Source organism: Coloeus monedula (genome assembly GCF_965178545.1).
Source record: "Coloeus monedula genome assembly, chromosome: 1".
Taxonomy (NCBI): domain Eukaryota; kingdom Metazoa; phylum Chordata; class Aves; order Passeriformes; family Corvidae; genus Coloeus; species Coloeus monedula.
Window position 1 is genome coordinate 50,185,493 of NC_138781.1, and position 13,829 is coordinate 50,199,321.

Sequence of the window (13,829 nt, forward strand, 5' to 3'; positions counted from 1 at the left end):
GTTATCCCATTGTTTTGTCATCCCATGATGTACAGATTTGTAGATACTACTGGGGAGAGCATCAAGGCAGTAGAGCAAGTGAGCATTCCAAAGTTGTGATATGTTGGAAAGATTTCAAGTGTTTCAGTCTGAAGAGGGGAAGAACTCAACCACAGGAATTAACTCCTGGGTGAAAAAATTGGTTTCACAAAAGGCTGGGTAATTCCCTTGCTTGCAGACAAGTACCCTTTCTGGTGTTGAGTTATTCTCAGTGCTGAACTCAACCTTTGACTGGAATAAACCTTCTTCCAAAAAAAGACTCCTAGGGCCTTGCAAAATGTTGGAAATCCTTAAATTTAACTCATGAAAGTGTCATCTCTGTTAGCAGTCTGCAGGAAGTGAGGGGTTTATTTTCTTTGCCTCCATTTCCAGACTCATTGAACTTCAGTTTAAAAACAGCAAACCTGAAGACACACACAAAAAAGAGAAACCTATCACAGCCCCCTACAACTCCACTGTAAAACTGAGAGGGGGTTCTGCTGCCATGATTTGCTTCCATATCAAGTCCATCTGTTATGTTTGGTGTATTCTCACCAGCTTCCTGAAGTGGAACTGGGACTTCCAGGGCTCTCTGTGAGTCTGTCTAACTAGAAGGCTTGAAGGATAAGAATAAGTAAAGGTTATGAATGAAAACTAACAAACACTATATATAGATAGATGTCTTGTGTGTATTTTTCTTCCTCTCCTTGAGAGAATCTCTTCTTCTGGGTCTCAGCTGAAACAAGCTCAGTTGGATTCAAGTCCAAAGACAGAGTAATGTAATTACTCAGTTGATGAAGCTCTGGATGTTAGCTATGTGCTGAGCACATAAAGATGTTAAAAATGCAGTGGGCTTAAAGCCCCCTAGAATTGTTTATAATGTTCTTGTCTTTAGGAATGCAGTAGCTGAACTTGTCCATATTTGGTCAAAGGACTGTGTGTTCCCTGGGGAGCCTTGAACATGCACTATTCAGTCGAAGGAATTAATAGTAGAGGGAGATCTAAGAAATTTGTAATCACAAGCTTGGTCTGAGAAGGTAAGCAACACCAGCAGCAAAACAGCTTATATGTGTTATATGTGACCAGTTTTGGGTCTGGAGGTAGTGCTGTCTGAATTGAGAATTTAGTAAAGCTCTAGTGTTGCTTTTGTGGAGGAGAGTCACAGAAGCCTTACAGAAGCATGAGAGATTCTTTGAAGGCGTCTGCATGTGCATGACTGTTATGTATCTTGTTAGCATAGTAAAATACTTTCTCCTGAATTGGGAAACAGCAGGTGGAGTTCTGTCATTTTTTGACTGTCTCTACAGAAACAGTGACTTGTTAAACCGAATTGGTAAACATACCTACAGAGAGATTGGAAAGGGAAGGGAAAAACTGAACAGTATTTTTCCTCCTTGGGCAGTGTGGACTTCTGACTTCTATACTATATGAAGTTACTTCATACTTTGTTCCGGTATACATATGTGATCATACAGTTGAGAAGGGGAAAAATCAGTGAACTAGAAGTGAAATGTGGTTTACAGATAACTTTGAAAAAGTGTCACCTGCCAAAAATCTCACATAATTTTTTTTTTTTTTTTACCAGTCAACAAGGTAATAAAACAATTTTCAGAGAGTATTAGTTTAAAAGACAGGTTGTTTGTAGATGTGAACTAGTTGTTGAAACTAGGGAAGATGGAAAGTTCTCTGTGTCTGGACTGTGTCAAATGGATTTTAAATATAGTCTGTCCCTTCTCTTTCTCTTTTTCAAGTAAAAAATTGTTATTCCTTAGATAAAGGATTTTCTCTTACTGCTCAGGATGCATTACTAGATGATGATTAGGTGCTAGAAATATCTGTCATATAGTCCATGCTGTTTCCTAATTTTAAGTGCAGTATTTTAAGGCAGACTAAAGATGACAGCATCTACTTACTTAGCAAAGGCAACTTCATCTCCTTTTAATTTTTTTCTCTGTGGTGTACAGGAGTGAACTAGGAATACTTGAAATCCAAACATTTTTCTATATTTTTTGTGTTCATGGCCTATATGTGTCAATTCGTAATGTTTCTGTAGTTTGTTCCCTAGGAAAAAAAAAATTGATAAGTAAAGGATGGGAATGCGAAGTACTTTTATCCTGCTTTAACACAGGTGTTTGAGTATTTATGTAACAGAATAATAATACAGGACTTATATAAGCTTAACTTTTCCATTTACTTTTCCAGAGTATGTATTGCATATTGACTCTCATTGTTTTTGTTCTATGAGACTTTCTTAAATGTCAGAGTATTTGTGGACAAACAAATGAGGTTATGACCTGAGCATCTAAGTAGTTGTTTGTACCACCTACTTTAACATGGTGCTGATGGGCCAAATTACTTCTTTCAAGGTTTCTCTCCACAAAATTCTGCTCTGACAAGGATACTTTCCCTTTGAACAGCTGTACAAGTTTGTGTGGCAGAAGGGTGTATTCTGGGTGTAAATGGATCTTTCCCTCTTCATTTTTTTTAGCTGGTGAAATACCCATGAACTTTATGGAAGGGTTTGTTCCCTCTAATCTCTGGAAGGAGAAGAAATAGGTGGTTATAATTTCATCTTTCTCTTCTGGCTGCCACTGGCAATTGTGACAGATGGTGTTGGAGATACACATGTTGAAATGTGTTACGTTACAGCATCGCTTTACAGCATCTTTGAGCTAAGGCACTCCAAATCTATTAGATATTCCTATATCATACTGCAGGTACCGCATCCAAATTCTGTGGGTTTACACTAATGAGCCACAAAGGTATGTGAGAGATCTTGTTTTGCATAGCAGTGTTGAGATCTAGTAAGTTTGCCATCAAAATTGTAGTAGTAGTGCACCCTCATGCTTCAAAACTGCACGTGTATGCAAACACAGCAGACATAATTTCCTTCTCACTATAATTAGGAGATCAGGGACTGTAAACCATGAAGCATCTTTTTAGAGTGCAGCCACCAAGAATTTGATTTGTCAAGAATTCCTAGCTTTTTGTTCTGGTTGACCACTCAGCCTCTTAAATGTTTTTTTGTTATGGTATTCATTTGTTCTGTAGTTAATAAGATATGTGTCTTCTCTGTGTGATGCTCCATTTCAGTTGCACTCTGCCAGTCAGGGAGGACATTCTGCCATCTATCCTGTTGGCCTCACTCCGAAAGAGACACTTGTTCCCGAGTACTCATTTACTTTAAGAGATTGTTTTTCCTTTCAAGAAGGAAATGTTCAACTGGACTAATTCTCTCCATGTGGTTAATATGTTTTGTCATATTACCTTCCTGATGCAATTATTGAAGATACTTATGGATTCTGCCAAGTTTCACCTTGTGCTTGGAGTTCTAGACTTGTAGCGTAGCTTGGACTTGATGACCTTGTTCTTTGATTTGATAGCAAACTGGAGTTCATTTTTTTAAAAAAGGGGCCTTTCTTGGTAACCTGAGTTTTTGCAGGAAAACAAAATCCAGACATTGTTTTCAAGTGGTTTTCTTGCTTAGAATTGTCTTAGTTTCTACCCAAGATTTTAATGAGATTTGCAACCGTATACGAGTGTGAAACCAGCAGGTTTCTTGTCGGTATTCTTCCCTGGTCCTTCTGCTGGGTATCTTTGGCCGTCATGTGAAATAGTTCCATCATGAGTGGTCTGAAAACAAGGTCAGCAAATTTTGCTCCAATACAAATTCTCCTCACTGTTTCTTTCTTTCATTGTTGAAGTCCTGGTAACCTTAAGACTCAGAATTGTACCTCACACTTCTTGGCTCCATGTGAGAATACTGGAAAAGACAAAAAACAACCCCCAGACTTTCAGGGCTGATTACTTAAGGCACATATGTTAAGATGAAAATTCATCTTGAGGAATTCCATTTAGTGACAATTAGCTCTTGCTTTGGTAAATAATATGAAATTCTGAGCTTTATTTTAGAACATTTTTATTATCAGGGTGCAGGTTTCAGAATTGAATGCAAACACTGCTAGAGGATTGTTATATGAAATATGTTTCCAATTAGACACAAAAATAAAATTTATGACACTGTTAAATTCGTCAAATTGAAAATTGTTGTAAATTCCAGTTGCTTGGAATTGTTCATTTTTGGGAAAAAAGGTCTTTTTTTGTCTTATTGTGAAATGACAGTTCAATGTCTTGTGATTCTGCACATAATATACAATTCTACACAAAAATGCAGCATTTTTGTAAGTCATATTAAATATTTGAAAAGTAAGTATGTTGAAAGATGCTTCTAAGAGTTTTAAAACCTTGATGTATGTTACATCATGTTTAACAGTATTTTACGTTTATTTAGGTTCCTCTAAAGAAGGGGGAGCTGGAGCTGTGGATGAGGATGATTTTATTAAGGCATTTACAGATGTTCCTACTGTACAGGTAAGATGTTGTATATATTCATGTTTGTTTTCAGAAATACGTTATTTGCAATAATGTGTTAACCTGCTTTTAAAACTTATGTAATTTTACAGTGTTCTAAGCAAGCATCATTACTTTTCCTTCTTTCTGACTTTCGAGTCTCTATAGAAAGCTTTTTATTTTTCCAGTAGTTACCAAAAAAGGTGCCACCTTTACTGTCCTGCTAATCATTACCACATTGTCTTTTGGCTAAAATGCCTTACTGCTTTTCTCAAACTTTTCCAGGGAGCTAGTGAAAACAATTGTATGTTTTAATAAGGAAAAAATATTAACATAATATTTGGAAAATTTAGGGCTGCAATTTCAAGGGATAATCAAGTAATAATAATACAGGCAAATAATTCAAAAAGCAAGAATTGTATTTTCAAATTTGCTTGCATTGTAATGGTGTGTGTATGGTACACATGGCCTTATTCTAGCAATATTTTAAAAAATTAAATCTAGTGCCTTATTTTCATACTAATGAACTTGTTGGATACTGAGTTCTTAATTAAAACGTCAGATTTTAATTTCTATTCTTTTAGTGTGGGAATTGCACATATTTGGTACTTTCACATAGTTGAGTCATTCAATATGCATGTGGCTTACAAGGCCTATTTTGAATAAGTTTTCCTTGAGCGGCTGAGGTGTGGAACACAACCAAAGACTCAGTAAGCCATAGTTCGCAAATGACAGAAGAATTTTGTAAGACTGCCTTTTCCTGCTATGTATTTTTGTTCTATTTTTATTTCCCAAGCGCAGTTGCGTGTTAGATCTGCTTCTGCAGGCAGAAATACTGTCTGCTTTCATGAAGGAGCACTCAATCTTCATGATCCCTGTCACATCAAGGAAGTCTTTGTCTTACACTGTAAGAGCTTTATGTTTCTTTGCCTCTTCAGACTGTGTTAGGAATTCTTTGGAGGACGAAAACATGCAGCTCTTAGTAGTGTTTATCCCTGTTATGTTGAACAGAGCCATATTCCACAGAACAGAGAGTGTGATCCTTGTAGTTCAGTGCCTTAGTGTTTGCAGTCCCAAGCATAGTTCTCTAATTACTCAGGCTGGTTGGCAACACTGCAAGAACAAAAGTGGGGTGACCACATGACAGGGACCAACACATGTTATTTTCTGTCTGACTGCTGAATGGCCTAGGAAGGTAGGTCATTCTCTAAACTGCAAGAGATAGAGGAGAAAGACATTTGTCATTACTAATCTCCCTCGAGCTGAGGTGAGGAGGCAGGAGAGAAATGTGTAACTGACTGCAAAATTACTTATTTGTTTCATGGATGAGCATGCAAAAAACAAAACATGATTTTATTTTAGTGTCCTTAGGAATAATGATTTCCTGTCCAACTTCATGCTTCTGGCTGTGGACAATCTCTGATCTTTCAAAAAAGAAAACAAAAAAAAAAAAACCAAGGCAGATTCCATGTCCTGAGACCATGTTAATTACTAAGGGAGCAGGAATTTTCTCTGTTAGACTTGTGAAGAAAGAATGTTTATGACCTGTAGTTTGCCAAATTATCCTAAAAGCGAAGGGCAGCATGAGGAGAGAGAGTTGTTTCTACGTTACTGGGCCCATTCCTGTGTCTCTTCTGTTTTCATTACATTTATGGGTTTGCGTAGTGGCTTCATTGAAAGTAAGAAAGGAACCTATATGGAAAACCAGATTCAGTTCTGGATCAAGATTAGGTGCCTCTGAATTAATCAAATAAATTGAGGTTACTTACAGTGTGGGTATGTTTTAAGTCGTTATTAAAAGCCTCCAATGGTAGAACTGTCTTTCCAGTAAGCTGTTCGTATGACTGCTCAGCTGTTTTTAGGAATGTCATATTGTTTATTTGTACCCAGTTTTTAATTCCCATATTGAAAATACTTTTCATCTGTATAGTTATTATTCTTAGTTGTGTTTGAGCTTTAATTTTTCTGTCTTTGATGTTGCAGTTGCCTTTAATGATGTGTGTGTATGTTGCCCTCTAATGGATAGCAGCAGTTTATGAAGAAGATGGGTGATTTTTAGATGCAGTCTGATGGATCTGTGTGCCAAAACCAGAAGTACTGTAGTGACAGGATTGTGCCTTCATATTCAAGATTACAACCATACTGTTTTTACAACTTAAGCCTTTGCTGAAACTGAAGAAAATTCTGTGTTCAGGTGTACTAGTTTGAAAACAAACTAGTGGGAGACACCAAGTCAGAATAACAATTTAATAGGGAAATAAAAGGAGGGGGAAAGAAAAACAAAAAAACCCAATAGAAGCGGATAACACTGGGTTAAACTGACAGAGTTAAGATACAACCTGGCACCCTGTTAGTCAGGGTGGTGGTGGTGGTCTGGTAGAATGGTGGCTGCAGTCCTCCCGAAGTGGCAATCCTGTAGGAAAAGGAAGGGTCTGCTCCTCCTCAGAAGGTCCAATGGTGACTGTGTAGCTCCTGTCCTCTGGAAATCCAGTGGAAAGGTCTCCTCTCTGGTTTTCAACCTCAGCTTATATCCACGCTGGGATGCTTGGTTCCTCCCTCTGGGTGGAGCATCTCACAATGGGGTAATGAGTCATAAGGCCAGGTGTTGATTGGGCTCATTAACAGATGATAGTCCAGAGGGAGTTATCTATGAGTCATGCGGCAGGACAATGATGGGCCATTAACAGCAAGATAGTCTGGGGGGAGGAGGCAAGGAAACACTGCCCCACCTGATTTCAACGGCTGATGGGGATGGTAATAGAATACACTGCAACCCAGGACATTATCCACCCCTTATTCTATTACCATCTACATCATCCCAAATCAATACCTTCTTTAAACTCTACACATACATATGTATATATATATATATATATATATATATATATATATATACACACAATGAAACCCTACGCACCGTTCTCACCTAAGATTAGGTCTCCTTGCGGTACACAATGGGTTTCCCCATCTTTTTGCATTACCCACCAAGTGCAACCAGGTCCTTGAGCAAAGACAATCCCACGGATGGGTTTGCCTTTGCCTGAGGTGGGATTGATCCAAACAGTCTTTCCTAAAATACCCCTCAGGTGTACCGCAGGGACTCTATCTCCATCCACTGTGTGCAAGGGTTCAGACTCGGCGGGACCAGCTCGATTGATGGACCCTCGGGTATTGACCATCCAGGTGGCCTTTGCTAAGTTCACTTCCCAATTTTTGAAGGTCCCCCCACCAAGTGCCTTTAGGGTGGTTTTAAGTAGTCCATTGCAGCGTTCAACTTTTCCGGCAGCTGGTGCATGATAAGGAATATGATATATCCATTCAATACCGTGTTCTCTGGCCCAGGTGTTGATGAGGCTGTTCTTAAAATGAGTCCCGTTGTCCGACTCGATCCTGTCAGGGGTGCCATGTCTCCACAGGACTTGCTTTTCCAGGCCCAGGATGGTGTTCCGGGCTGTAGCATGAGGCACAGGGTAGGTCTCCAGCCATCCAGTTGTCGCTTCAACCATGGTCAACACGTAGCGCTTGCCTTGGCGGGTTTGGGGAAGGGTGATGTAATCAACCTGCCAGGCTTCCCCATACCTGTACTTTGACCATCGTCCACCGTACCACAGAGGCTTCACCCGCTTGGCCTGTTTGATTGCAGCACAGGTCTCACAACTGTGGATGACCTGTGAGATGCTGTCCATGGAAAGGTCCACCCCTCGGTCACGGGCCCATCGGTATGTTGCATCTCTCCCCTGATGACCAGAGGCATCATGGGCCCAACGAGCTAGGAATAATTCTCCCTTGTGCTGCCAGTCCAGATCCACCTGAGATACTTTCACCTTAGCAGCTCGGTCCACCTGCTCGTTGTTGCGATGCTCTTCATTAGCCCGACTCTTGGGTACGTGCGCATCCACGTGTCGAACCTTCACGGTCAGCTTCTCTACTCGGGTGGCGATGTCCTGCCAAATCTCAGCGGCCCAGATGGGTTTCCCTCTGCGCTGCCAGTTGGCCTTTCTCCAGCGATCCAGCCATCCCCACAGAGCATTAGCTACCATCCACGAGTCGGTGTAGAGATAGAGCCTCGGCCACTTCTCTCGTTCAGCAATATCCAAAGCCAGCTGGACGGCTTTAAGCTCTGCAACCTGACTCGATCCACCTTGTCCCTCGGTAGCTTGTGCAACTCGTCGTGTGGGGCTCCATACTGCAGCTTTCCACTTTCGGTTAGCGCCTACAATTCGGCAGGAACCATCAGTGAAGAGGGCATAACGTCTTTCAGTCTCCGGTAGCTCATTATATGGTGGGGCTTCCTCAGCACGAGTCACTTGCTCTTCCTCTTCTTCAGAAGATAATCCAAAAGTCTCACCTTCAGGCCAGTTTGTTATAATTTCTAGAATCCCAGGGCGATTCGGGTTTCCAATACGGGCACGCTGTGTGATGAGGGCGATCCATTTGCTCCATGTGGTGTCGGTGGCGTGATGCGTGGAAGGAACCTTTCCCTTGAACATCCAACCCAGCACCGGTAGTCGGGGTGCCAGAAGCAACTGTGCTTCAGTGCCAATTACCTCAGAGGCAGCTTGGACTCCTTCATAGGCTGCCAAGATTTCCTTCTCTGTGGGAGTGTAGTTGGCTTCAGACCCTCTGTAGCTTCGGCTCCAGAATCCCAGTGGTCGGCCACGAGTCTCACCAGGCACCTTCTGCCAGAGGCTCCAGGACAGACCATTGTTCCCGGCTGCAGAGTAGAGCACGTTCTTCACCTCTGGTCCTGTTCTGACTGGGCCAAGGGCTACCGCATGAGCGATTTCCTGCTTGATCTGGGCGAAGGCTTGCTGCTGTTCAGGGCCCCAGTGGAAATCGTTCTTCTTGCGGGTAACCAGGTAGAGAGGACTCACGATCTGGCTGTACTCGGGAATGTGCATCCTCCAGAAACCTATGGCGCCTAGGAAAGCTTGTGTTTCCTTCTTGTTGGTCGGTGGAGACATTGCTGTGATCTTATTGATGACCTCAGTGGGAATCTGACGCCGTCCATCTTGCCACTTTACTCCCAGGAACTGGATCTCTTGAGCAGGTCCCTTGACTTTGCTCCTTTTGATGGCAAAGCCAGCTTCCAGGAGAATCTGGATGATTTTCTCTCCTTTCTCAAACACTTCCTTTGCTGTGTTTCCCCACACAATGATGTCATCGATGTATTGCAGATGTTCTGGAGCCTCACCCTTTTCCAATGAAGTCTGGATCAGTCCGTGGCAAATGGTGGGACTGTGCTTCCACCCCTGGGGCAGTCGATTCCAGGTGTATTGCACACCCTTCCAGGTAAAAGCAAACTGGGGCCTGCATTCTGCTGCCAAAGGAATGGAGAAGAAGGCATTGGCAATGTCAATAGTAGAGTACCACTTCGCTGCTTTGGACTCCAGCTCGTACTGAAGTTCCAACATGTCCGGCACAGCGGCGCTCAATGGTGGCGTGACCTCATTCAGGCCACGGTAGTCCACCGTCAGCCTCCATTCTCCACTGGACTTACGCACTGGCCATATAGGGCTGTTGAAAGGTGAATGGGCCTTGCTGACCACCCCTTGGCTCTCCAGTTTGCGAATCATCTCATGGATGGGAACCACAGAGTCTCTGTCGGTGCGGTATTGCCGACGGTGCACTGTTGCTGTGGCGATTGGCACCTGTTGTTCTTCAACTCTCAGCAGTCCCACAGCAGAGGGGTCATCTGAGAGGCCAGGCAGTGTACTCAGTTGTCTGATATCTTCTGTCTCCACAGCGGCTATCCCAAAAGCCCAACGATGTCCTTTTGGGTCCTTGAAATACCCATTTCTGAGATAGTCTATGCCAAGAATGCACGGGGCCTCCGGGCCAGTCACGATGGGGTGTTTCTGCCACTCGTTCCCAGTTAAACTCACTTCAGCTTCCAGTACAGTCAGCTGCTGGGATCCTCCTGTCACTCCGGAAATAGAAATGGGTTCTGCTCCCACATACCTTGATGGCATCAGAGTACATTGAGCACCGGTGTCAACCAAAGCCGTGTATTTTTGTGGGTCAGATGTGCCAGGCCATCGGACCCACACAGTCCAAAAGACCCGATTCTCCCTTTCCTCTACCTGGCTAGAGGCAGGGCCCCTCTATTCCTGGTCGTGTTGCATGTTGCTCCCTTCCGGTGAATACGTTCCTGAGGTCCCTTCAAGAGGATCGGTCATATTATCATTCCGGTACCGTCTGGAGTTCTGTGTGCGAGAGACCGGAGCAATATTGACTCTAGATGCGCTTCTTGTGGTAGTTGTCCCTCTTTTTAGTTCACGTACCCGAGCTGCTAAGGAGGAGGTGGGTTTTCCATCCCACTTACTCATGTCTTCTCCATGTTCCTGAAGGAAAAACCAGAGGTTACCTCGTGGGGTGTATCCTCTCTCCCTGGTTGGGGGACGCCGGCTCCTAATGGCAGAGACTCTTGTTGGTTCTGGCGAGATCGGGTAAATCTCTTCCTTAAGTTCCTTTTTCAGTTTCTGATGGCCTTCTTCGATCAAGCTCCGGACTTGCTCAGCCAGCCTTGTTTCCACAGATGAGACATGAGTGCGAAATGGGGCTGTGACGGTGTCCTCGTAAATCCTCAGTTTGTTCACCAAGACACCCACCCTGTCCTCACCTTCCCTCCATTGCAGTGTTGCCAGGTAACGGGAGTATATCTCTGGTCCAAGGCGTGCGAACCTCAACCACATCTGTGATGTGCACTGGACACCATCTGGGCTCTTCGGAAATCTCTCATCTTCTGAGAAAATTATCTCCAGCACAGCCAATTCCCTCAGGCACCGGATACCTTGTTCCATTGTGCTCCATTTCCCTTGGTGCACCTGGAGGTCTTCTTTACAAAGGTACCTGTCCCTTACACTTGTAAGCAGTCGCCGCCAGAGGCTGAGAGTTTCTTGGGTTCTCCCGATCCCCTGGTCAATGACCACATCCCGGGACAGAGATCCCAGCTGCCTGGCCTCACTTCCGTCCAGAATGGTGTCATTGGCTGCAGCATCCCAGATGCGGAGCAGCCAGGTCAGGATAGACTCGTTTGTCTGGCGGGTGAATTCCCTCCGCAGGTCTCGCAGCTCACCCAGGGATAGCGACCGAGTGATGATCTCTGGCTCTGCCTCTTCTGCTGGGTGCGAAGGTCCTGCTGCATCCTCGTCAGTCACTATGCGGACTGATTTGCTTTTTGATTTCTTCTTCTGAACGGGGGCAACTGCAATCGGTTTAGGCTGTTCTGGTTCAGTAACAGTTTGTGTGGAGATGCTGACAGCGCCTTTGGTTTTTTCCTCCTCTGCGTCAGTCTGCGTGGACATAGACGCTGCAGTCTTGCGTCTGGGTTCTTTCTCCTCTGCGTCAGTCTGCGTGGACATGGACGCTGTGGTCTTGTGTCTGGGTTCTTTCTCCTCTGCGTCAGTCTGCGTAGACATGGATGCTGTCACTATGCTTTTGGTTCCTTTCTTCTTTGCGACAATCTGTGTAGACATTGTGCTTGTTGCTCGGCTCTTTTTTTTCCTCTCATCCTGGGGATGCTGTGCCATAGCTCTGATCCTAAGCATGGTGTACACAGTGCAGGTCATAGAGAAAAAAGAGAAGAGAACTGACAAGAAGATTATGCCATCCTTAACATCCACAGGGAACTCAATATTTTCAAAAACTGCTGTGTCCGGTCTGAAAGGCTGGAAAAAAGCATTCTTTAATCCTCCCCCCAGGGGCTGGGTATGATTGTTGAAGCCCCAGATGTAGCAGCCTAAAGTAGGACAAGCAGATAAAGTTGAGTATATATTCCGAATTATGTTCATTGTCTCGGAGGTTATCATGCAGTAGGCATAATAGACTAATAAAGCAAATTTTATACCATACCCTGGTCTACACAGGAGCATTGCAATCGGCAGATAGCTCCCCATGTGCGGAAAAATATAGAGAGCCAGGTACAAGACCCATGTAAGAATGTTGAACATCATAGTGAGTAGGTGGCTTCTACAATACGAAATTGTAATTCTGACTTTTCTCAGCAGCCAGCCCCACGTTGGGCGCCAAATTATGTACTAGTTTGAAAACAAACTAGTGGGAGACACCAAGTCAGAATAACAATTTAATAGGGAAATAAAAGGAGGGGGAAAGAAAAACAAAAAAACCCAATAGAAGCGGATAACACTGGGTTAAACTGACAGAGTTAAGATACAACCTGGCACCCTGTTAGTCAGGGTGGTGGTGGTGGTCTGGTAGAATGGTGGCTGCAGTCCTCCCGAAGTGGCAATCCTGTAGGAAAAGGAAGGGTCTGCTCCTCCTCAGAAGGTCCAATGGTGACTGTGTAGCTCCTGTCCTCTGGAAATCCAGTGGAAAGGTCTCCTCTCTGGTTTTCAACCTCAGCTTATATCCACGCTGGGATGCTTGGTTCCTCCCTCTGGGTGGAGCATCTCACAATGGGGTAATGAGTCATAAGGCCAGGTGTTGATTGGGCTCATTAACAGATGATAGTCCAGAGGGAGTTATCTATGAGTCATGCGGCAGGACAATGATGGGCCATTAACAGCAAGATAGTCTGGGGGGAGGAGGCAAGGAAACACTGCCCCACCTGATTTCAACGGCTGATGGGGATGGTAATAGAATACACTGCAACCCAGGACATCAGGTTAAGAGTAACTCCCATTAATAGCTAAAATTTGTTTGAAAACAAGTTCAGTTATTTTTATAGAAGTCTAATGTGGGAACTTGTGAGCAAAAAATGCATTATGTCATTGGCTGAACATATAATTTCATCTTGGCCTCCTTAAAGTATAATTAATCAAGGGCAGGGAGAAAAGAAATTATTAAAATATTGCTTTTTATTCCTGTGAAATTAAAGTAGGTATGCACTGCCTTGAAAATACAGGATTTTACAGTGGAATTACAGTTTTTATTTCATGACAAGATAAAATTATACCATTTGTTAAATTCTACTCTGCAATGCCAATTTGAATATTCCTCAGTCCAGCTCTGTTTGTTCCAGGTAATTAAAGAAAAAATTAAGTTCTTTGCCTAGAAATGCTAATAGGGTAGACATTAACCCATTGTACAGGTTGCTTCTGTGTTTGTCTGGTGCCTAGCATGTTTCAGTCTTGCAGCAGTAAGTATATTGTACAACATGGTCTCTCATGACACAGAGGCTAACAACAAGAAAGTCCTATTTTCAGGGTTTGCTTAATGAAAAAGCTTGCAAAAGGTTTTTGTTCCTTGTCCAAGACTTCAGACTGAGATTTGAATGTGCATCGAGCGGTCCTCAGATGCCACCAAAAGGCATCATCCTGCTCCCTTCTTGTTGCACTTCACTTCTTTATGATAAGTTCACAGAGAAATGCTGAGTTTCCAGAGAAATTTTTGCATCTTTTCTTGTAGGATGAGCTTTCTGTGTACATAAAGCTCTGAACTGAGCAGGAGACAGGTCACGGTGGGTTATGGTAAAGGGAGATCCTGAGGAGGTTGAATCA

General features: G+C 43.3%; 1 protein-coding gene across 4 annotated transcripts in view; it reads left to right on the top strand.

Moving 5' to 3' along the window:
* The window catches only part of CLASP2 (cytoplasmic linker associated protein 2), a 150,934-nt gene that overhangs the window by 69,009 nt on the left and 68,096 nt on the right, over window positions 1-13,829 (top strand). For all 4 annotated transcript variants that reach the window (XM_082297500.1, XM_082297502.1, XM_082297501.1 and 1 more), the window contains exon 9: window positions 4,310-4,389. In XM_082297500.1, coding sequence (XP_082153626.1) covers window positions 4,310-4,389 — 80 coding nt within the window. The remainder of the gene's footprint in view (window positions 1-4,309; window positions 4,390-13,829) is intronic.